At 36.8% G+C, this 23727-nt stretch overlaps 3 protein-coding genes across 10 annotated transcripts; 1 reads left to right on the forward strand and 2 right to left on the reverse strand.

The window, feature by feature from the left end:
* Nucleotides 1-286: 286 nt before the first annotated feature.
* On the reverse strand, nt 287-1734 carry LOC107558903 (zona pellucida sperm-binding protein 3-like). Its single transcript, XM_016242606.1, has 6 exons — nt 1583-1734; nt 1106-1287; nt 916-1019; nt 733-824; nt 479-659; nt 287-374 (listed from the first exon to the last, which is right to left on the reverse strand). Exons 1-6 carry the CDS (start codon nt 1659-1661, stop codon nt 287-289), a joined length of 726 nt encoding a protein of 241 aa, XP_016098092.1. The 5' UTR covers nt 1662-1734.
* A 402-nt stretch (nt 1735-2136) lies between these two features.
* LOC107559219 (NEDD8) lies at nt 2137-10636 on the forward strand. Of its 3 annotated transcripts, none has more exons than XM_016242976.1 (4): nt 2137-2223; nt 9743-9790; nt 9871-9953; nt 10035-10631. In XM_016242976.1, the coding sequence occupies exons 1-4, from the start codon at nt 2152-2154 to the stop codon at nt 10126-10128; spliced, it is 297 nt and encodes a 98-aa protein (XP_016098462.1). In that variant the 5' UTR covers nt 2137-2151; the 3' UTR covers nt 10129-10631. The 3 variants fall into 3 exon arrangements, with proteins under 3 accessions (XP_016098462.1, XP_016098467.1, XP_016098457.1); XM_016242971.1 differs by lacking the exon at nt 2137-2223 and adding an exon at nt 9330-9538 and having other exon boundaries at nt 10035-10627; XM_016242981.1 differs by lacking the exon at nt 9743-9790 and having other exon boundaries at nt 10035-10636.
* Nucleotides 10637-11091: 455 nt separating this feature from the next.
* Nucleotides 11092-23389, reverse strand: LOC107558053 (AP-1 complex subunit gamma-1-like). Of its 6 annotated transcripts, none has more exons than XM_016241700.1 (22): nt 23374-23389; nt 20778-20986; nt 20458-20582; nt 19702-19843; nt 19477-19573; nt 19296-19372; nt 19110-19205; nt 18916-18996; nt 18726-18824; nt 18549-18604; nt 17500-17613; nt 17260-17400; nt 16759-16813; nt 16014-16136; nt 15701-15790; nt 15081-15208; nt 14030-14134; nt 13798-13942; nt 13582-13714; nt 13149-13300; nt 11909-12007; nt 11092-11813 (listed from the first exon to the last, which is right to left on the reverse strand). In XM_016241700.1, the coding sequence occupies exons 2-22, from the start codon at nt 20976-20978 to the stop codon at nt 11694-11696; spliced, it is 2379 nt and encodes a 792-aa protein (XP_016097186.1). In that variant the 5' UTR covers nt 20979-20986; nt 23374-23389; the 3' UTR covers nt 11092-11693. The 6 variants fall into 6 exon arrangements, with proteins under 6 accessions (XP_016097186.1, XP_016097151.1, XP_016097168.1 ...); XM_016241665.1 differs by lacking the exon at nt 23374-23389 and adding an exon at nt 22791-23295; XM_016241682.1 differs by lacking the exon at nt 23374-23389 and adding an exon at nt 22085-22247.
* Nucleotides 23390-23727: the final 338 nt, after the last annotated feature.

Here is a 23727-nt window from a genome sequence, read left to right on the forward strand (position 1 = left end):
TCTTCAGGATCATTAGAAAATCACAGGTAAGTAAGTTTGATCAGGGTTGGAGCTAAACTCCGCAGTGCATTGGCCCTCCAGGGCAAGATTTGAGGAACCCTGATGTAAGGTGAGGAAGCAGGCGGCGCAAGTTCAGACGGTCAGAGTCGAGGAAGGGATATCTATTCTGAAGCACTAAAGAAAGTTGGAAAGAAGAATGAAGGGAGTAGTAGGGTATCATTACCTGAACAAAAAGTGAAAAGCAAACAGAATGAAAAGAGAGATATCAAAGATCACAGACAAAGTGTCATTTGTGTCGTTTATGGCAGAGGATCGAGGAGGAGTGATACCTTGGTAAAAACTTAGAGAAGCTTTTCTTACCATCCACAAGGCACCTACAATGGGTTCACATCAAGTCAATTATAGAAATATGGCCACTAAATTGCAGAAAATAATGTGCTGACTAATGGCTATTTCAATTAATAACAAATGTACACACCCTTTATTGGTAATAAGTGGGTATGTAAGAGTATCTGGGTACATTTCGAGTGTTGTGGAGGCTACACATTCCTCCAGAAGCAGCAGCAGAGGCTGATGGGCTTGCTGGTTAACACCAGCCCAGATAGGAACAAAAGATCCCATTGGAAAGACATTGGATTCTGCAGGGCCACTGAAATCATCTGGAGAGATTATGATATGCAAGTTATTATAACAAGACCAATAGAATCAATAGATCAAGCATTGCCTACTTACAATTGAGAATTGCCATGTGAAAGGCCAGTTCTCCATGACCTTGGATAACACCAGTAGAAGAGCTCTGGAAGGTAGGAGTCCAACCCTTCGGCCTGATAACAGAATTGAAATTATTGTACATCAATGGCAATGTTTTGGGATCGAGAGTCCTGGTGAAGACCTGTAGTACCTAGTTGTAGTTACCTGTCATACACACATCTAACTGGATAGCTGAAAGAAGGAGGGGAGGGCTTTGGCAACGGCCTGTAGGTTAGCTTGTTCTCATACACCAAGTATTTCCATGTTGCCTAATTGGAATGGAGAGAGAAAAATAGAAAAGAAAAATAAATTCATCATATTTTCAGGATTCAACGATTAGTGAAATCAAACTTACCATTCGTCTGAAATCACAAGCACTAAGTGGATAGTAAAAGTCTGCTTCTGCTCCATTTGACGCATTTGAGAATTGTGAAGGAAAGCAGCTACCCAAGAAAAGCCGAGTAGGATTTCCAGTCATTGTTTTGTCCACTTTCCACTTAACATGAACAGAATGCTCTTCACATGTAATTTGGATATCTATAGAAAAAGGGAGAGAGGGATTACTCATTGCATGCCTGAAAGTTGAAGAAAACTGAACAACTCTACAAAAAAATCAAACTTAAGTTGGTATCTGTGTCTAGAACCTGGTTTCAAAGCAGATAATTAGTAATAAACTAGGTTTCTACTGGTCTTTAAAACATGGTGGTCAGTCAACCAGCTAATGATCAACTACTGTGTTCCAAAACACAACTACCAGCTAAAGTTGGATTCTTCTAGATGTTGGTTAACTTATAATGCATCATATTTTTTCTTGTGCCATAATACAAATTACCGTCATTACTATCTTCAGACACATCGAATGCCGTGGCAATTGCACAAACTAAACAAAAAAAACCTAGCAGGTACTTCATGATCAGGTAGTCCAGAGCTAGTGAGACGCAAACCAAATGCTCTCTGTAAGCAGCTAAATTGTGCTACCTGGTCTAATCAGTAATTTATAACAGCTGGCACCTGACTGGGGAGGAAATGAAAAGTGAGCAGTATGTACTCGTGATGGGAGAAACGAAGCTTTTCGAAGCATTGAATCAATTGAACCAATTGCTTCGAAAAATGATTCGATGTTTCGAAGCACTTGAAACAGCACATGCTGGCGACACCTGCTGGTGAAAACGTTGAAAAAGCATCAAGAAATCAGACCAAACGTACAAAACAAATGGAAATGTTTTTTTTTAGAAATACCATTTTTTTTAAATGAATAATAAACACATAAATACTATTAAATATTAGTGCTTGTGTTATGTGTTTTATTTATATGTCTATGGGTTTGATACGCGCTCCGAAACACTGATTCGAAACAAAAGATTCACAAATGTTTCGAAGCTTCGTTCGGTGTGCAGGCGGATGCAGGAAGTGGCGTTGATTCCGGAAGCGATCCGGATATGGAGGATGAATTGTGTGGCGCGGAAATTGGAGGTAATGGATTTTTAAAAATTTTTTAATTTTCATTTGGCTTGGTGCTCTGTTCTTGAGGATCTTCTTACGATCTTGTATTGCCTTATTGTATGTGTTTTTTGCAATAAAAAATGGAGATGAATGGAATGTAGTGGTAAATAGGAAAAGAAAGAACATCTTTCTGAATCTGAAACAGACAGTGAGAATGGAAGTCATATGTCAAGGAAAAGAAAAGAAAAGAAAAGAAGAGTATAAGGTATTGATGAAGTTTGCTGCTGGATCTTTGAATGCAATTAACCCATTGAAACTGTCTGAAGCACTGAAGGAAAAGATGGGAATGATGGAAAGTGTTAAGACTTTAAGAGAAGGTAGACTTTTGTTGTTTTGTAATGATAACAGACAACAAAAAGTGGCTCTAGGAATAAAATCGATTCTAGGACAAAAAGTTATTTGTTCAATTCCATAAGACAAAAGACGGGTTAAAGGAGTAATATCAGGAGTATCTCCTGATGTTCAAGTTGAAACTATTAAGAAAAATGTAACTGGAGCGACAGGGTTCGACGTGAAACGATTGAAGTGTACTAGAAACAATGAAAAAAATCGACAGTCTCTCAGTCATGATTCACTTTGATGAAAATAAGCTACCTAGCAGAGTCGTTTTAGGATTTGTAAGTTATATGGTCAGGTCATATAGTCTTCCTCCTCTGAGATGTTATAAGTGCCAAAGGTACGGGCATGTGGCCGCAATTTGCAGGGGTAAACAGAGATACGCAAGATGTGGGGGTGAACATGAATATGGTCAATGTGGGCAAGAAATTAGTCCCAAATGCTGTAATTGCGGAGGAGAGGACAGTGCGGGATACGGAGGATGTAAGGCAGGGATTCTCAAAACTGGCCCACGAGATCCACTTTCCTGCAGAGTTTAGCTCTAACCCTAATCAAACACACCTGAGCATGCAAACCGATGTCTTCAGGATCATTAGAAAATCACAGGTAAGTAAGTTTGATCAGGGTTGGAGCTAAACTCCGCAGTGCATTGGCCCTCCAGGGCAAGATTTGAGGAACCCTGATGTAAGGTGAGGAAGCAGGCGGCGCAAGTTCAGACGGTCAGAGTCGAGGAAGGGATATCTATTCTGAAGCACTAAAGAAAGTTGGAAAGAAGAATGAAGGGAGTAGTAGGGTATCATTACCTGAACAAAAAGTGAAAAGCAAACAGAATGAAAAGAGAGATATCAAAGATCACAGACAAAGTGTCATTTGTGTCGTTTATGGCAGAAGTTGTCAACTGTTCTGCTCAAACTGATAGCCGGACAGAAAGAATCAAGATAATAATCAAAGCAGCTGAAAAGTATTTGGAGATAAAGTGTAGGCTATCTCTGTAGACATGATAAATGAAAATCTAAAAGTATATGTAACAAGCTCGCAATCAGGATGTGGTGGATCTTAATGGTGTTTATAATTTTACAGTGGAATGCCAGAAGTCTTATGGCAAATGGTCTTTGCTATTGACTGTTCAAATGCGGAGTTTTGAGCAGCGCAGAGTAACGCGTCGCATGTGTGTGTGTGAGGGGAACTGGGTCACATCACAGGAGAGTGAACTGTCTGTCAGAAATCATAGCACGTCAGCTGTCTTAACCGTGGCTTGTGTACTGCAAACACATACCAGCTTCATCACTGTGTCTGTCACGTGACTCTGTTGCCCTTTCGGGCTTGAACTGATGGTAAAACTAACTACATTATTAACTGTCTTGATATTTACTTTGAAAGCTGAAGCTGCGTTTATGGTAAGGGGCGTTACATTTCCGACGCATGCTTGTGCACTGGGTCAGCTGGCCAATCAGAGCAGACTGCGCTGGTCAAAGGAGGGGGCGTTGTTGAAAACGACGTGTTTGAGAGAGGCGGGGCATAGAGGACCTACAATAATGTACAGTATTTGAAAAATAATGTGTTTTTTGAACATTAAAGCATGTCAACATATTCTGTTACACCAAATACACAAAATAATGATCTTTAAAATAGCATCATATGACCCCTTTAAGGAATATATATCCAAGAAAGAAAGCAGCCCAGATATAATATGTATAGAAGAAACTTGGCTTAAGCCACAGTTGAATTTTACATTGCAAGAATATACAATAATTCGGAAAGATAGGAAACAAGGGAATGGAGGTGGGGTAGCTACTTTCATTAAACAAGGAATTGGGTTTAGAAATATTGTAAGAGATGTGGAGCAAGAGGTAGTAGTGGTGGAAGTATGGGAAGGGATACAAAGTTATAAAGTAATTAATTTCTACAATCCGTGCGAGAAGTTGAGTTTAAATGTGTTGGAAAATATTGGTGGGAATAAAGGGATTTGGTGTGGCGATTTTAATGCCCTTAGCACGTTGTAGGGGAGTAACAAAAATGATTTGAAGGGGACGATTGTTGAGGATATGCTTGATTGGGGAAGGTTAGTATGCATTAACGATGGAAGTAATACAAGAATAGATGTTAATCGTTGGGCGTGATTCAGCATTAGATTTAACGTTAGTGTTTGATAATTTAGCTGGAAAGTGTGAATGGAATGTAATGAAGCAAAGTACTATAGGAAGTGATCATTTTCCTATTGTTATTAAAATTGGGGTGGACATAACAAAAGTGGAACTGGTGAGAAATCCAAGATGGAAGTTTAAGAGTGCTGAATGGGGGATTTTTAAAGAATTGTCCAAATAAAATGGCTGAAATTAACTATTCGGATATGGATGTAGATGAGTTAAGTAATAAAATAAGTGATGTACTTAGAAATACAGCAGAGGAGGTAATTGGCAAAAACAATCTAAAAACAGAAGAAAAGCGGTCCCATGGTGGAATAAAAAATTTAGTGAATTAGTTTGTAACAGAAATAAAGCCCTTAGGAAAGCAAGAAAATCACTAGTGTTCACTGATTTTATTAATTATAAAAGAGCTCAGGCAATGGTGAGGAGAGAAATTAGAAGAGCAAAGAAAAATTATTGGAGAGTGTTTTTGTAATAAAATTGGGGTAGAAATTGAAATTAATGAACTGTGGGGTATGGTCAGGAAAATGGGTGGAATTCAGAGGAATACTAGCATTCCGGTGTTAGTTGACAACAACAATATTGCAGTAACTGATAGTGATAAAGCTGAAATATTAGTGGAGACATTTGTTAAGGTTCATAGCAATGCGAATATATCAGAGGATATGAGGAAGTACAGGGAACAGTGTGTGATGGATAATGCTCAGATATTTGTAAAAAAGAATCCAGATGGAGGCACACTAGATTCAGATTTCACATTGTATGAGATAAAAAAAGAGCATTGGTGGGGATAAAACAGACTTCTCCTGGTAAAGATGATATTTGTTATGAGATGATTAAACATTTATCGGATGTGTCATTAAATATGATATTAGGACTCTTTAATATGGTTTGGGAAACAGGGAAGTTGCCTGATGCATGGAAGCACGGGGTTGTGGTGCTGATCACCAAACCAGGAAAAGATCAATCTCAGACAATCAATTATAGACCAATATCTCTGACTTCCAATATTTGCAAACTTATGGAACGAATGGTTATGAATAGATTGTCATATGTTATTGAGAGCAAGAACCTGTTTCTTGCATATCAGAGTGGATTTCGGAAAGAGAGGAATACCATGGATTCAGTTTTATGTTTGGAAAATGAAATTAGGAAGGCTCAAGTTAAGAAGGAATTAGTAGTAGGTGTGTTTTTCGATATTGAAAAGGCATATGATATGTTGTGGAAGGAGTTTTTTTTTTTAATTGAAATTGGATATTATGGGAATTAAAGGTAAAATGTATAACTGCATATTACATTTTTGTTTGGAAGAACAATACAAGTGAGAGTGGGTTCTGCATACTCTCGGGTTCTTCCAATAGAGAACGGAACTCCTTAAGGTAGTGTAAGTAGTCCTATTCTTTTTAACTTAATGATAAATGAAATTTTTTCTAATATTGACGTCTGTGTGAGCAGGTCATTGTATGCAGATGATGGAGCGTTATGGTTTAGGGGGCGAAATGTTTTGTATGTGGAAAAGAAAATGCAAAAAGCTGTAAAGGAGTTTGAGGATTGGGCAAGGAAATGGGGTTTCAGATTTTCTGAGGCAAAAACGCAGGTAATATGTTTTTCGAATAAGAAAATGAATCCTTCTCTGAATATAAAAATGTATGGGCAACAGCTAGAACAAGTTAATGTAGTCAGATTTCTAGGAATGTGGATGGACTCAAAATTGAAATTCAGAATACATATTCAGAAGCTGATAGAAAAATGTAAGAAAGGGATACACATATTAAGATGCTTATCTGGAGTTGAATGGGGGGCTAGGCGTCAATCAATGGAAAGAATATATAAAGCAGTAATAAGAGCCAACATTTATGGTTGTATGGTGTATACTTCTGCAAATAAAACTTGGATTAAAAAGATTAAGAAGATACAAACACAGGCAATGCAAATTTGTTGCGGAGCATTCAGGTCATCTCCTGTGGTATCATTACAGGTTGAAATGGGAGAACTGCCCCTAGAGTTACACAGACTTCAGCTGATGATGACATACTGGACTAGCATTAAGGGTCACTCGGAAAGTCACCCAGTCAAGAATATTTTAAGAGAATGTTGGGAGTATGAATGTAAAGAATTTATAAGTTTTGGCTGGATTGTTGGGAAGGAAGCACAGAGAATGGGTCTTGATGAGATTGCACCATCAGTGACGACTCCGGCGATACCTCCCTGGTTGTTTCCAATGCAATTTGTTGATTTAAACATTCATAAAGAGATAAAAAGCATCTACATGAACATCCCAATAGTATAAACAATATATAAATCAAACATATTATTCAGTATTGCAGATATACACAGATGGATCTAAACGGACCTGTCACCATAACAACTTTTTGTTGTGCGATATATTGCCCCAGAAATAATTGCGATAAGCAATATTATTGTCATTTTAAAGACCATTTTATGCCACTGAATATATAATCATAATGTAACGGCATAATAATGAAAGAAGGCCTACACACTTCCAAATGACACACAAACTTTTAATTTTTAAGAATATTTAGATCATGGAAATGAATTATCAATCAGATGTCCGTATGCACAAAGGCACCGATCCTTAAACAAGGCCATATCTGCAGATTAAACTTTTTTTGTAGAAGCATTTTTTAAATTTGAACTAGCACCAACTACACCACGTTATGTACGAGAAGCTGCAAAAGACACAGGTGCATTTTTAAGTAAATATAATGGGCGATATATTGCGTCACTAAAAATTATTGAGGTCATATACATATATTGCGCGATAAGTCAATATATTGATTATTGCGACAGGCCTAGATCTAAAGACCTAGGGACTGGAAGAACAGCAGCTGCTATATATATATATATATATATATATATATATATATATATATATAGCCAAAAGTGGACATTTGGCTTTTCATAAATCACATGTTAGTGTGATCACAGTGAACATATGCATTCTGAACCGTTTACAACCTACATTTTAGTTCATGTTGAAGTTTGTTTCTGCCCTTTTCATTCTGCAGTATATATTCAGTATATATATATATTTGAATTTAGGTGTATATATATATATATTCAATATCAAAGTTGCTAGAAGAGTTTCTGATCATGTATCTGTATATACTTCTGAATTATTAGCTATATGTCTTGCACTGCAGTGGGTTGAAGAGGTTCAGCCTAACACAGGTGTGGTTTGTACAGATTCAATGGCGGCTCTGACATGTTTATGGAGTGGAAAATCAGAAGCACGACAGGACATATTATATGAAGTTCTATAGAGTATTTATAGGATAAGGCAGTTAAGGTTATTGGTTTATTTTCTTTGGGTGCCGGCTCATGTTGGAGTAGAGGGGAAAGAGAGAGTTGATCAGCTTGCAAAGAAGACCCTGGAACAACCACAAGTTGAATTCCAAATTACAATAAGTAAAGCTTAAATAAAGAGATTGATATATATAGAAGTTGAAAAGAAATGGCAAAAAAGTTGCGAAAATTAAAGAAAAGGGAGGCATGTATTTAAGATCCAGGAGTGTGTTGCTAAAGAGAGAGTAAGTTGTGGAAATAGAAGGAAGGAGGTTATCTTATCTAGATTGAGAATAGGACATGTAGCATTAAATAACAGTTTGCACATAATAGGGAAACATGAAACAGGTAATTGTGATAAATGTGGTCTACCAGAAACGGTTGAGCATGTTCTTTTAATATGTATAGCGTATGAAAGCGAAAGACATCAGATGTTCCAAGAACTGGAACTGATGGGAATTAATAGTATATGTATCTCTAAAGACACTATTAGGTTATGAGGTAATGCAATCAAGAATATATGGAGAATTGTTTAAGTATTTAAAAAAGACAAGATTAATGGAGTTTTAAGTTTGGAATTTTGTATTTATTTACGTAAAAAAAAGTAGTTTATTTTATTATTATTTTTTTTTTTAAAAAGCTTAAATAAAGAGATTGATATATATAGAAGTTGAAAAGAAATGGCAAAAAAGTTGCGAAAATTAAAGAAAAGGGAGGCATGTATTTAAGATCCAGGAGTGTGTTGCTAAAGAGAGAGTAAGTTGTGGAAATAGAAGGAAGGAGGCTATCTTATCTAGATTGAGAATAGGACATGTAGCATTAAATAACAGTTTGCACATAATAGGGAAACATGAAACAGGTAATTGTGATAAATGTGGTCTACCAGAAACGGTTGAGCATGTTCTTTTAATATGTATAGCGTATGAAAGCGAAAGACATCAGATGTTCCAAGAACTGGAACTGATGGGAATTAATAGTATATGTATCTCTAAAGACACTATTAGGTTATGAGGTAATGCAATCAAGAATATATGGAGAATTGTTTAAGTATTTAAAAAAGACAAGATTAATGGAGTTTTAAGTTTGGAATTTTGTATTTATTTACGTAAAAAAAAGTAGTTTATTTTATTATTATTTTTTTTTTTAATTATCTATAATAGTTGAATAATTCATAGCTGAACCGTGTACGTTTCACACTCCAGACATGCACCTTGGTTTGCCAATCCGCCAAAAAACTCGAGAAAAGAAGAAGAAGCTTCGTGAAGCCGAACGCGCCCATCAAAGACTTCGAAAAGCGGAACCATCGCGTTTCTACCAAAACACCCGGAGTTTATTTCAGATACACGGGAAGTTAAGGAGCTTTTTCCTGCAGAAGCATTTTAGCCGGTTCATTTGCACTAGGTTTTTAACAATTACTATTGTTAAAAATATTATCTAATTTCTGTTTAATCTGTATGAGCTAAAATACAGCCATCAATATGTTGATTAAAGTTAAGGTAAGTGATTTTTGTCTTAGCTTGTAGCGGCCGCTATGAGTTTCAATAATCTGTTTTAACCTGGTTTATTGTGTCCAGTGTTACCAACACTGTTGGTATTTGATGTGTTGAATTTAATGAAAGATTAACCGACTTGTCAAAGTGAATTAGTAGTTGAGTGAATCCGGTGTATCGGAAACAAAACAATTTTGTATCGTTTCTCAGACACTCACAGGCAAAGAAATCGAAATTGACATCGAGCCTACAGACAAGGTATGATTGTTGTGCTTAAAATGTGGATCGTATTTCTTCATCTTTGGAAGTATTTGGAAATTAATTTTTTTACCATCAAGGTGGAGAGAATCAAAGAGAGGGTGGAGGAAAAGGAGGGGATCCCACCACAACAGCAAAGACTCATTTACAGCGGAAAACAAATGTAAAGTTCCCCGTTAATAAAAGACGTCAGTTTGAATTCAGCTATTGAAAAATCATTCTCACCTGTCCTTCTTTATTTCAGGAATGATGAGAAGACTGCTGCTGACTACAAGATCCAGGGAGGATCTGTTCTGCATTTAGTTCTGGCTCTCCGAGGAGGCCAAAACCTGCACTAGCCCTAGAGACACCCAGTGTCTTTCCTCTAATCTATTCTGTTAAGATTGTAAATAGAAATAATCTGTGTTATCATGTACATCAAAACAAACAGCAGGATTGCCAGGAGGCTCTGGTGTTTACAGCCAAAAGTGGACATTTGGCTTTTCATAAATCACATGTTAGTGTGATCACAGTGAACATATGCATTCTGAACCGTTTACAACCTACATTTTAGTTCATGTTGAAGTTTGTTTCTGCCCTTTTCATTCTGCAGTATATGACCGTAAAAAAACTAGTGCACTTAAAGAAGTGTTTACTTAAGTTTTAAGATAGACACTGCTCCCTTATATAGGCTCATAAAGAAAATTAGTTTGCATTATCCCTTGCTATTTTAAAAAAATAAATTGGACTCATTCTCCTCATCCAGCTCTTGACATTGTTTAGTACTGATAAACTATTGTAGTTCTTTAGTAATATTTTGAATTTAAAAAATTTTTTTTTTTTTTTTTTCATTTAGTTTGTTGTATGTCTGTATATTTAGTTTAGTACATCAAGCTAAACCAGGGGTGCCCAAACTCGGTCCTGGAGGGCCGGTGTCCTGCAGAGTTTAGCTCCAACCCCAATTAAACACACCTGAAACAGCTAATCAAGCTCTTATAGGTATACTAGAAACTTACCAGCAGGTGTGTTGAGGCAAGTTGGAGCTAAACTCTGCAGGACACCGGCTCTCCAGGACTGAGTTTGGGCACCCCTGAGCTAAACTAAATGAAAATGAGAAATGTTGCTATGGCAACTGGTTCAAATATTTTTTTTAACAATTTTATTTCAGGTAACAAAAGTGTTTTAGTTAAGTATAATGGTTTTAATTGTGGTCATAAAGGTTTGTTAACTAAAACAACCATGGCTCTTTAAGCCATGTTGTATCATTAAAGAGATGCTGACTAAACCATCATCTTCCTAAAACTCAAACACAGTGCATTACACCGTATATATGATTTATTGTATTTTGTTTGGATGAAAGAAGAATAAACAATGGATATTTGTGGTTTCACACACACACAATGAGGTTGAGAAATTTGAATCGTACATTCTAAATATGTGAGTTCACATTCACTGTCAATAAAATGATACAATGGTGCGCTAGGAATATCTCGAGACTCAAGAGGAAAAGGTAAAATGGCAAAAAATGATGACGAGAAAGGCTTGATAACAGTAATGCAATTGGAGCTCAACTGACTTCACAGCTCATGTTTGTTCCCAGAATCAGTTACAGAGGTACACATGAAGGATATCAGTAATTCAAGTTCTTCAACTTATTTAGAGACGGTGCATAAAGGATCTTATCTAATGATAGTGTACATTTGTTTGACTGTTTAATCTTGCGCAGTAACGACAGCACATGAAACCACACTTTGTTCTAGACAATTCAAACCAAGATAACACTTCATAAAAACCAGTTGTATCGAATCTGTGGCGGGACAGCGTTTAGTCCATAATAAGAGAGGTTGACAGATAGCTGCCTATTTCCTTAAATCTCCATCTTAATGGAAAAGATAGTTATGGAGATGCTGGACTCGTGTAGGTGTCACAATGGGCTGATTGATGGCTGACAGGCTGGGCTAGGAAAGGAGTCAATTTGTACGGTGTCTTGATGCATTGCACCCTGATTTGAGTAAGACACTCGGATCCGTATCTTAAGGCTGACCTATAGGGGGGATATAAAAGTATAGTCGTGCATAAATAGTGCTGATTAGTTCAGTGAGAAAGACAGCTGCACAAGAATAAGCAGGGTAGACTTGCCTTGTTAGGATTGTTGAGTACAACAGTCTGTGTGACTTGACCAAGGCCATGTGCTGGAATCACATTACCACTCGGAGCCTTCATTTGCAGCTGAACACTCTAAAGGGGATATATTATAGTTTTTAAGAGATGACAGCATCCAAACGCTTCTGAAAAATGTAATTTCTTTCTCAAGTTAAACGTGTACATAGATTTAAAAAAAATGTCAGCTCTAGGCATGACGAAGCAGATATCGTCCTCTTTTGGAAGACCAAACAAAGTAGTTTCACTTTCACAACGGAAAAACACAGCGGCCTAGCGTGAGCGAAGGCCCCGGCTTAGCGTGAGCTGAAGCCGGGCAAGAGTGAGAGCGTCTTCAGGACATGGCTGCAGCGGCAACAATACTACAGCGAGAATAAAAGTTACACCTTCTTTCCTTGCGTGAACATTTGGGCGGCGTTATGCAAATCTTCCCACATAGTGAGGTAGATATGTGGGGGCGTGTTCGAACGAGCCGTTTTAGGGGGGTGTGGCTAACTCTTAAATTTTATAAAGAATATCTCTTTGGATTTGAGACTTCAGTCTTTGCAACTTTACAGATCTTCTTTATGCACCAAGAGCTTGTAACACTCCAAAGAGAAAGAAAAAATTTAAATCGCATCATATGACCCCTTTAATAGAAATAGTAAGGCCTGCTTAATAACAAAACATTAAGCAGTTTTTACAGGGTATTTGTATGTTAAAAGAAATTTAAAGCAAATTAAAAATAATTAATAATCAAAGACCAATTTTCTAAAGTAACGATGATAAAAATCATAAGTTATAAAAATAGTGTGGTTTTAAAAGGAAAAAATCTTCAAAGCTACAATGTGTTCAACTGAAGGTAACTAGACAATAACAGAGTACTTCATTTTAAGAAATGCCATAAATTATAAAATGGTTATCAGGAATGCCATTTAAATACATCTAAAACTTATTGGGAATTTTAATGTACATGTGGTGGAAAACCATATTACATCCATATAGTAATTAATCTACACAGAGCGTAACCAAAACTCTGAAGTACAGAATATAATCTACTTAAATAGTTTGGATTCAGTGAGTTTTCCTGAGTTCAAAGTGCAGCATGAAGCAAAAAAGTGTTCAATGCAGAACTAATATTCGTGAACGGTGTGAATGCTATGAATGAATGAATGAATGAATATCTGCTGCTTGTGTGTGCTAAAACAGGGCTAAGTTTAAAAGTGGAGCAGGTACAGACCTTTGGCACTGCTGCTTGAAGATTGAAGTTGGTGATGTCATTCTGAGCGGAGTTAGAGCCAATAAGGGTGACCATGACCTCGGTTTCTGTTTGTTTGTCACATTGGATCTTCAGCCTCAATCCATTCTTCTCATAGATGGTCTCAGTGAGAACTACATGCACATAAACACAACAATGTTTTGTGGAAACCATGACACATTTTTTTCCAGGATTCTTTGATTAATAGAAAGTTCAAATGAACAGCATTTATTTGAAATAGAGTTTTGTAACACTGTAAATGTCTTCTTTACTGCCATTATTTGATCAATTTAATGCATTTTTGCAGATAAAAAAAAAATATCTTTATGATCCCAAACTTGTATATCTTTCAGGGAAAAAAAGATAAAAATGCAGTTGGAGGAATGGTGAGTTCTTCAGGTATCTATGTTCCCACCTGGTGTCAGCTCCAGTCCTCCCAGCAGGTCAAGAAGATCTGCGCTAGAGGTAGTTGTTGGAGTGCTGTTTGGGCCAGGGTTGGGCTGAAGAGGTGTGTCCGTCCCACCCAAGAGATCCAAAAGGTCACACACCTTTAACAGAAGTTTAAATACAAAAAAGATTTCACTACTGTTTAACAGTTCTATGTCTAAATACAATATCCTATGATTATTACCTGGCTTGCTGGTTCTGAGAGCAAACCTGCCTCAACTGGTTTGGGTTTGGATGGGTCAGGCTCCTTATTCTCTCCTGATGTGTCTCCATTAGTGTGGCCAGGTGAGTTCTTATCCATCACAGGCATTCTCTCCAATACTGCAGCTCTGAAAAGAAAACATTGAAAAGCAGCACCATTCATGCATGATGTTTTTTAATGAACAATAATATGCTATGAAAACACACGGCGGTACCTCATGTGGTCATATTTCTTAAAGAGTGCATTATATTCGACCGCTCTCTGCTGAAGTTCTAGGTCAATGCAGCTGCCGTAGATACTGACAATACTTCTGATTCGGCTGATTGAGAAAAAAAACAAAGATGAGAAAGATGTAAGACCAAACAGATAAAGTACAAATAAAGTATGTTTGTGTGAGTGATTTATTTCCCCTAGGGATGTACGTATTCGATACCATAAAAGTTATCAGCCTTTTTTAGCTGTACACCAGTGCTGCATTTATTTGATGAAAAATACAGTTAAGATATTGAGATATTATTACAATTTAAAATAAAAGTTTTATTTTTTTATATATTTTAAAATGTTATTTATTCCTGTAATGGTAAAGCTAAATTTTTGAATAGTATGAACAGAATAGCATCTATTTGAAATTGATTTTTTTGTAACATTATAAAAGTCTTTACCGTCACATTTAATCAACTGATAGTTAATAAAATAAAAAAAGGTCAATGCAGCTGCCGTAGATACTGACAATACTTCTGATTCGGCTGATTGAGAAAAAAAACAAAGATGAGAAAGATGTAAGACCAAACAGATAAAGTACAAATAAAGTATGTTTGTGTGAGTGATTTATTTCCCATAGGGATGTACGTATTCGATACCATAAAAGTTATCAGCCTTTTTTAGCTGTACACCAGTGCTGCATTTATTTGATGAAAAATACAGTTAAGATATTGAGATATTATTACAATTTAAAATAAAAGTTTTATTTTTTTATATATTTTAAAATGTTATTTATTCCTGTAATGGTAAAGCTAAATTTGTGAATAGTATGAACAGAATAGCATCTATTTGAAATTGATTTTTTGTAACATTATAAAAGTCTTTACCGTCACATTTAATCAACTGATAGTTAATAAAATAAAAAAAACTAATACATTAATAACACCATTAAACGTAATCTTTAGCAGATCTCAAAATTAGATTTTTTGATGCCTAAACTCACTTTCAGCCATCATTTTTAAATTCTGTCTAACTTGCCAGTATTTCATAAAAGCATGTCTCACTCGACATTGTCTGTGATACGAGTGCTCAGCTTCATGGTAGCAGTGAGTGCGAAGCCTCTGGTTGCGGGCGATGACATGTGAGACTGTAGAACTGTTTCCAAGGCATCCAGGACGTCATCCTCAGTAACCTAGCGACAGAAAAAGCCCAAAACTCAGTTTACTCTCTCCTTACAAAACAGTCACTTTGGTGGTAAAGGGGTGGGATCAGCTATTAGTACCATGGTAATTTCATACAGAGTGTAAAGAAGTACAAAACTGACTAGTTGGTTTTAAGGATAATTATAATTGGGTAGGTTTGGGAGACACAACTTCTCAGAAGGTTTTTATCTTACATGCAAAAAGTAAAGCATGCTAGTCTATTGACTAGTTAACGGCTCAGCCCTACCACAGTAACTAGAATATTCATGTACAATGATATTTACATGATACTCCAAAAAGAGAACAACTTGGCACCATTATGGTACTTGTTCAAAAAGTCATTTTGGATAATTTTCTGTAAGCGACTTACAACATAAAATACACTATATGTATCAATTTATCTGTCAGATTCACACTGATTCTATAGTGACACTGATTGGTGCTCCACAAATGCCTTCTATATAATTTTTATATCTGTTTACCTGCACAGGCTCAATCTCCTCACACTCGCCCTTCAGCAGCAGGTCTCCATATTCTCCTATACACCAGCATGCAACTTGGACCAAGGGTTGCTGTGAAGATAAACTGTCTATTACACACAAGCACTTACAAAGGGCATATATAAATCAAAAATGCTTGAAAAAATGGGACAACATCCTAAAAATGTTGTATTCATGGTCCAGAGATGCTCAACAGCTAAAACACACAAGATTCCAGAATGCATCTCTTGTAAAAGAGCACTTACACATGTGTAATATTGTTTACAGACTAATAAGCAAATAAAAGTGTACTTACCTGTGAAATATCTTTTACAAGTGCTCTATAGAGTTTGTGAACAGTGTAACAGTGAAGCTCAGATGCAGTAGTGATGAGTTGGATTAGGTTGGGCACAGTCTCATCTCTTACATCGCCCCCCGCCTAAGAGAGGTGTACATCATTTAAATTTAAATAATTGATGGAATGAACGGCTTGAACGGAATGAATTATTGTTCAAACTCATTTTATAGAGCCCTGAACATGACATGCAGAGGAAAAATACATATTTTTTTTATTTGTGGCCATGATTTAACTGAAATGAGGGAACAATTTCTTTATTTGTGGTAACCATTTCCTAATTAGTGGCTATGGCGATATATTTTTGTCTGCATGTCATGTGCAGGGCTACGTACATTTGACGAGAAACATGAAAGTGAGTTTTCGGAGATTTTACCAAACAAGATTAGAGTCTGTTCCTCATACAAAGCTTCAGAAGACATGAAATAATGCACACCAATCGTATACTACCATTTACCAGTAAAATTTACCATTTATTTTCATTGCATGGAAATGTGAGTCAACATTGAGCCCAAGATGTCCAATTGTTTCATAGAAGAAAGAAAATAATACTGTGTTGACTGTTATTATGACATTTTTGGATGAACTATAACCAAACAATAAGGTTTTACCAGACTGAACATCAGTTTATTTGTCAATGGGATGACTTTTCATCATATTTTAGGAGGTATGTAACTGGTTTGGTTGCGTAGCAGTGGTTATTTACCGTGGTGAGTACATGCAGGATGGTATCAATGTGCCAGCGCTTAGAAGGGGAATACCTGTCCAAGACACAAAGACCAGTGCTGTTCAGTGCCTGTGACTTGCCACATACACAAAGATAGACAAGTTAACACAGAAAACAAAAAAGACAATGGCAATATATTGAGATTCCTACTTGATGCGTTTTAGAATGGGTGGGCCAATTACGGTGTGCTGAGATGTCACAAAATAGCAAAGACTGAGCTCATGAATTTTAATTAGCTTACACTGACATTGCCAGTTAATGAAATGATGGGGATGTGCATTAAACGTAGGCATGCCTTACAGAAACCAACTCACTGGGCATTGTCCTGTATGAGAGCAAACGTAACAGAGGTACTTGCTCAGATGTGAGTGTTCAATAGGAGAGACACATTGAAAAATGAACAGGGCCGAGCCACAGACAAATAGACATATAATGGATGAAACTAACAGGTAGATATGAAGTACAAAGGACTGCTGATACCTTTCAGCAGCGTTGAAGATGCCAGAAGTGGTTTGAGATCGAAGCTCTGGGGGACAGGTTGAAAGAAAAATTAGCAGCTCCTTCATCATTGAGCGAATGTTCACAGCAGACACAAGGGCAAGTGACAGTTCCAATGCACGACTGCAGTAGAAACAGAGCAGAATTAATAACTGTAATTACACAACCATTTGTATATGTCTGTAATTTCAATGCATCTTCACTTTTTAGAACTTACAGTACCGTTTCACTGAGGTGTCTTGATCTTTCAGACAGTCCACAATGGTGCCTCTGTGCCGCTGCACTGCATTGTGGTCCGACTGCACTATCTTCTGGAGAGATGTCATTGAAATATAGCTGTAATGGATGAGAGGAGACAGATAATGAGAGTGTACTGCAGTGAGGGTTGTGAGACTGAATTTACAATTGATATTTTCTGCTCCAAATTTACATTATACTTACATTATATTAGAAATATTAAAAACACATATTCTTTATCTAAAGCCACTACAGTCCACATATACCTATGTGAACTACAGACACCCAAATTTGATCTTAAAAATTACATAAAAATTCTGAAATAGATCTGCACTTATTCCAAAAGGACACTGCCTAAACTTGAAGATGCACTTCTGTTCAAAAGTTTGGGGTCAGTGAGAGTTTCAAAGAAATCTATTATGTTCACCGTGGGTGCATTTATTTGCTCAAAAATAAATAAAAACTGTCCTATAGTGAAATATTATTACAATTTCAAATAAATGTTTTCTATTTTAAAATGCAGTTTATTCATGTGATGGCAAAGCTACATTTTCAGCAGGCATCACTCTAGTCTTATAGAAATAATTCCAATATGCTGATTTGGTGGGCAAAAAAAAAAAATCTTATTATCAATGTTGAAAACAGTCATGCTGCTTAATATTTATGTGGAATCATTTTTTGTCAGGATTTGCTGATAAATAGAAAGTTCAAAAGAATAGTGTATTTGAAATAAATCTTTTGTAATACTACAAATGTCTTTACTCTCACTTTTGATCAATTGAATCCATCCTTGTTGAAAAGTAATTAAGTAATTTCTTAAAAAAATAAATAAATCTAGGCTAACCTTTTGCCTCTGCATAACATTCTGCTAAGCCAGCTCAAATATGACAAGAAAGTAGTGTTCAATCGGTTCACAGCAGTAGTGAACCAAAATATGTATGTGGTGTTAAATTATAAAATAAAATAACTTAGATCTAATTGAATTAAGATTTTAACTATTTTAAATATTGAAGCATTAAAATAAAGAAACTTACCGAATATTCCTGTCATTATTAAGTAGAAATCTGCCCAGAATATTTACAGCTAGCACCTTAAAAGACATAAATTAGATGCATTTAAAGACCCAAAATAAACTACAGTAACGCCAGTCCATGCTCCCATTTAAATCAATCCCTACTCAACATAAAACTGAATATGAAATTGTAACCAACCCTAAGCCCGCTCTCTGAGTTGATGTCCATGATAGTTAGGACTGTTTCATACAGCACAGCACTGCCTGCAGTCTTACTGCTGTCTGTATTTGTAGCCACCTGTGCATCAGAATCACCAAGATCAAGCATTATAAACTCTGCTTTAAATATACATAACTACATTACACAGGGTGTGTTTGTTCTGTTGTACCTGTGCCAACAAGTCATTCATGGCATCACTAGCGGTGTCATTATTGTGGCCCAGGATTCTTAGCAATCTAAGAATGCGAACCTGAGGGACAGAGAGAGACCAATCAAACCCTAATATTCAGAGAGTTTAGTATAAAATATAGAAAGTGTGTTGTAATAAAGAGTGATATTGAGTTTGACTGTAGCCAACAAGACCTGTAGAAAAGGGTCGCTGATACCAGCTACATTGTGCTCAGGAGAATAACTGGATGTCACAAGACCTTTCATAATCTGAACCAGTTCAGGAACAGCCTAATGAAATGGTAAGAAAAAAATAATAATAAAAGTCTGTGTAACTGAGTAATTAAACTAAAGGCTTTGGAGAAAATTCACTTGAATTACCTTGCGGAACTGATCAAGAGTGTCAGGATTATGCTCACACAATTCAGTGATAAGAACTACAGCCCCATGCAAAACCCCTGTGAAAAGAGTCAGGCAATTATTTAAAAAAATCATATTAAAAACACTGCACATAATATGATTTTTTTATGTTTATGCATAGGTTACAAAAAGAAACACTAACCATGGTTCTTTTCAGAGAGCAGAGACCTTGCTGAAGGAGTAAACAGCTCTGCAAGCTCTGGGACCTTTCTTATTATGTGGACAGCACACAGCGTGGCCTAAATCATTAATCATTATCAACAGTACACAGAAATAAAACATAATTTAACAGGAGTGTGTTAGTTTGGATGCTGACATGACATGACTTAAACTATATGTTTATTGACATAAAATGTCATGAACTGACCTTTTTCTTGATATAAGAATTAGAGGCCCTGAGGAGCCGTTCAATCTCTGGTGCCAGATCTCGACACATCTCAGCTGAACCCATGCAGGCCAGAGTGCATAGAGCCAGAGACTGAACATACTGACTGCTGTGGGAAAGGTCACTACAACATAGATAAAATGGCCAGTCAGAATAATGATTCAAAACTTGAATTACATTAAATAAAAGCAAATAAAAAAAATAAGTAAATAAATCAACGAAAATGTGTTTATATAAAATAAAAGCACATTTATTTAAATGGATTGTTCACTCAAAAAGTTTAATCTGCTGAAAACGTACTTACACTTAAGCCATCATATTTCTTCATCGGAACAGATTTGGAGAAATTTTGCATTACATTATTTGTTCACGAATGGATCCTCTGGAGTGAACAGATGCCGTCAGAATGAGAGTCCAAAAATAGGTTTTAAGTTTAAAAACATCATAAAAGACAAAGCTTTTTGCTTCACATGGTATTATTGATGGACTGGAGTCATGTGGATTATTGTGATGCTTTTATCAGCTGTTTGAACTCTCATTCTGACAGCACACATTCACTGCAGAGAATCCACTGGAGAGCGGGTGATGTAATGCTACATTTCTTTAAATCGGTTCTTATGAAGAAAGAAACTCATGTATATCTTGGATGGCTTGAGGGCGAGTACATTTTCATTTTTGGGCAAGCTATTCTTTGAAAAAAAAGAAGGCATTCTGCTTAAAAATATGTAAATTATTTACTTCTTGATTGAGTTGGTAATCAGTAAACTAGCATCCTGTTTCTCATCTAGGAGCATCATGGCTCCCAGGTAACCAATCCGCTTCTCGCTGTACCTGGGGCTGGCAATCAGACGTACACACTCCATCTGCAGGAGTCAATACTAAAGTTATCATCATATAAAGATATATAACAGGTGAAAAGACGATCAAAAAACATAATATGAGTACAGAAAGAGAAGGATGCACAGACAAGAAATAAATGAGGTGGTATGATGTGATGAATCCATAATCAGAGATCTCATTATCCATCGGTGCAATCGCACACACATGCTTACAGTTACCTGGCCGAAATGCGCAGGGTAGCCCAGCATGTGCACGTAAAGTAGTTTTGCCAGGCTGTGCGAACGCTCCCCATTGTCACTCTGGCGAAACTGTGCTCGGATATCCGCACACTCTTTTTGGATGATGCCCCTCTCCTCACCTTGCGTCCGGGCACTTCGGATGACCCGGATCATTTCCTGTAAACGCACTGAGGGAGTCATGACTGTATCTGTAATCAGAGAGATTGAGAGAGGCATTTCATAGAAATTGAAAGAGGAACCAGCACATACCCAGCACAAAGCAAGGACTTTGCATTGGCAGTTTCTTGGTACTTGATTCAATCGCATATATGTACATAAACTTGACTTCAATTATTTATTTATTTTTAATTAAAGGTGTCATATGATGCTATTTTAAAGATCATTATTTTGTGTATTTGGTGTAACAGAATATGCCTCTCTCAAACGCTTTGCTTTCTACAAAGTCCCCCCTTCCGACACGCGCAGTCTGCGCTGATTGGCCAGCTGACCCAGTGCATTGTGATTGGCCGAACACCACAAGCACGCATCGGAAATGTAACGCCCCTTACCATAATCGCGAGCTTCAAGCTTTCAAAGTAAATATCAAGACAGTTAATAATGTCGTTAGTTTTACCATCAGTTCAAGCCCGAAAGGGCAACAGAGTCGCGTGACAGACACAGTGATGATGCAGTACACAAGCCGCGGTTAAGACAGCTGACGTGCTATGATTTCTGACAGACAGTTCACTCTCCTGTGATATGACCGTTCCCCTCAAACACACACACACACACACGACGCGTTACTCTGCGCTGCGCAAAACTCCACATTTGAACAGTCAATAGCAAATACTTAAACTAATAACAAAACATAGCTACGCGGCCCTCAGTCGCTGACGTTCGTTCACATCAAAACGCATTCCACATCTCATTATCGTTTTGACATCTAACAATACAACCGTCATCATATATATTATTTACAGCGCAGTCCATGTGTTCATATATAGACAGTTTCCTCGATCCACCATCTTCAAACACAAACGCTGTGTGTGCAGCCAAATCAGATGCAATATAATACTGATGAAACGTCAACAGTCAGACGATAACGACAGGAAAGACATGAAACATGAAAACTGCGATAAATTAGCGCGGCATTTCTTGCTTTGTGGAACACTGCATCTGTTTGTGTTTAAATTGAGTATTACTTATACTTTTTCGGTGGCAAGTCGTTTGTTCAGGTCCCGAGTGTTGTCAACCTGTGTTTCTGTCCGCTGACGTTCCAGCATCTGATCTCCGGCTCGTCGTCTTACCTTTCGGCAGCGCAGTAATTACAATCGCCGAAGACTGCCGGCTGTTTAGTGCCTAATTCATCCGCTCCTCCTCTTCTGTTTAACCTTGCGATGTAACCGTTGGTAACCAGACGAGGTCTTTTACTGTGCGAGTAACTTTACGCTGTAAGAGTATTTACAAATGTGTCCAACGAGCCGTTTTAGGTAGTCGTGGTTGACTCTTAACTTTTATAAAGAATATCTCTTTGAATTCGAGACTTTAGTCTTTGCAACTTTACAGATCTTCTTTATGCACCAAGAGCTTGTAACACTCCAAAGAGAGAGGAAAACTTGAAATCGCATCATATGACCCCTTTAAATTGCAACTCTGTGGGTCTTACCTGGTTTCCCTTTAAATAAACAAAGAACTATTTGTAAGTAAATATGGACTAAGTGTTTGTTTTAAAGATGTATTTTATGCTCAGCAAGGTTGCATTTATTTGATAAAAATACAGTAAAACAGTAATTACTCCAGTCTTCAGTGTCATATGATTCTTCAGAAAACATTCTAATATGCTGAATTCGTGCTCAAGAAACATTTCGTATCATTATCAATGTTGAAAACAATTGTGCTGCCAAATATTTTTTGTAGAAACCGTAATACGTTTTTTCTTTTATGAATACAAAGTTTAAAAGAACAAAGAAAGAGATTTGATTTCTTTTGCAACATTATAAGTAAATGGCAAACCTTTTGAAGCGTGACAGCCTGTGGTCATTATATAACCTCATTGTATGAACAAAAACAGTGTTGTGTTCGAGAAATTTGTTTCATGTCTGCACTATTACTTTAAAAACTGTTCTGTAAGTAGTTTATAGATTATTTGGGGCTGTCACTTTACTTTCTCTTTGGCGCAGGTGAGGAACATACACCTGCTTTCACTTCAGATCTTCTCATGCTGATTACTACATTAATGCCCGCATGCGCACCGCGCGCGCTACGCGGCCCTCAGTCGCTGACGTTCGTTCACATCAAAACGCATTCCACATCTCATTATCGTTTTGACATCTAACAATACAACCGTCATCATATATATTATTTACAGCGCAGTCCATGTGTTCATATATAGACAGTTTCCTCGATCCACCATCTTCAAACACAAACGCTGTGTGTGCAGCCAAATCAGATGCAATATAATACTGATGAAACGTCAACAGTCAGACGATAACGACAGGAAAGACATGAAACATGAAAACTGCGATAAATTAGCGCGGCATTTCTTGCTTTGTGGAACACTGCATCTGTTTGTGTTTAAATTGAGTATTACTTATACTTTTTCGGTGGCAAGTCGTTTGTTCAGGTCCCGAGTGTTGTCAACCTGTGTTTCTGTCTAGACAGAACTGTGCAATGTGGGATTGAGGGAAGAACTCATTTGTTTTCCAAAGAATGGACATGACTGTAGTGAAATAAAGTCATACTGTTTGATCTGTAGAACAACAACACATTGTTTAATGTATTACAGTATATCATGTATTTTAACTGGTAGTTGTCACACATTTTGGTCAATTCTAACTACCAATAGTTGACCTAAATTTTTAACTTAGCTTTAGTTTTTTAATAATATGCTCAATATAAAAATACAAAATCATCCCAAATAGTGACAGTAACAATATTTATATTGCATCTA

Source organism: Sinocyclocheilus grahami, unplaced genomic scaffold (genome assembly GCF_001515645.1).
Source record: "Sinocyclocheilus grahami isolate Dianchi unplaced genomic scaffold, SAMN03320097.WGS_v1.1 scaffold21.1, whole genome shotgun sequence".
Classification (NCBI taxonomy): Eukaryota; Metazoa; Chordata; class Actinopteri; order Cypriniformes; family Cyprinidae; genus Sinocyclocheilus; species Sinocyclocheilus grahami.

Coding starts and splice junctions, on each gene's coding strand:
- LOC107558903 (XM_016242606.1), bottom strand. CDS start 1,661: ATGAAGTACCTGCTAGGTTTTTTTTGTTTAGTTTGTGCAATTGCCACG. Junction 660..732: donor TCACATGGCAATTCTCAATT/GTAAGTAGGCAA, acceptor TAATCTCTCCAG/ATGATTTCAGTGGCCCTGCA. Junction 375..478: donor CCACTTATTACCAATAAAGG/GTGTGTACATTT, acceptor AACCCATTGTAG/GTGCCTTGTGGATGGTAAGA.
- LOC107558053 (XM_016241665.1), bottom strand. CDS start 22,818: ATGACCACAGGCTGTCACGCTTCAAAAG. Junction 17,401..17,499: donor CAAGACACCTCAGTGAAACG/GTACTGTAAGTT, acceptor TTTCTACTGCAG/TCGTGCATTGGAACTGTCAC. Junction 13,715..13,797: donor TCTCAGAACCAGCAAGCCAG/GTAATAATCATA, acceptor CTTCTGTTAAAG/GTGTGTGACCTTTTGGATCT.
- LOC107559219 (XM_016242976.1), top strand. CDS start 2,152: ATGCAGGAAGTGGCGTTGATTCCGGAAGCGATCCGGATATGGAGGATG. Junction 2,224..9,742: donor GTGTGGCGCGGAAATTGGAG/GTAATGGATTTT, acceptor ATCGTTTCTCAG/ACACTCACAGGCAAAGAAAT. Junction 9,791..9,870: donor ACATCGAGCCTACAGACAAG/GTATGATTGTTG, acceptor TTTACCATCAAG/GTGGAGAGAATCAAAGAGAG.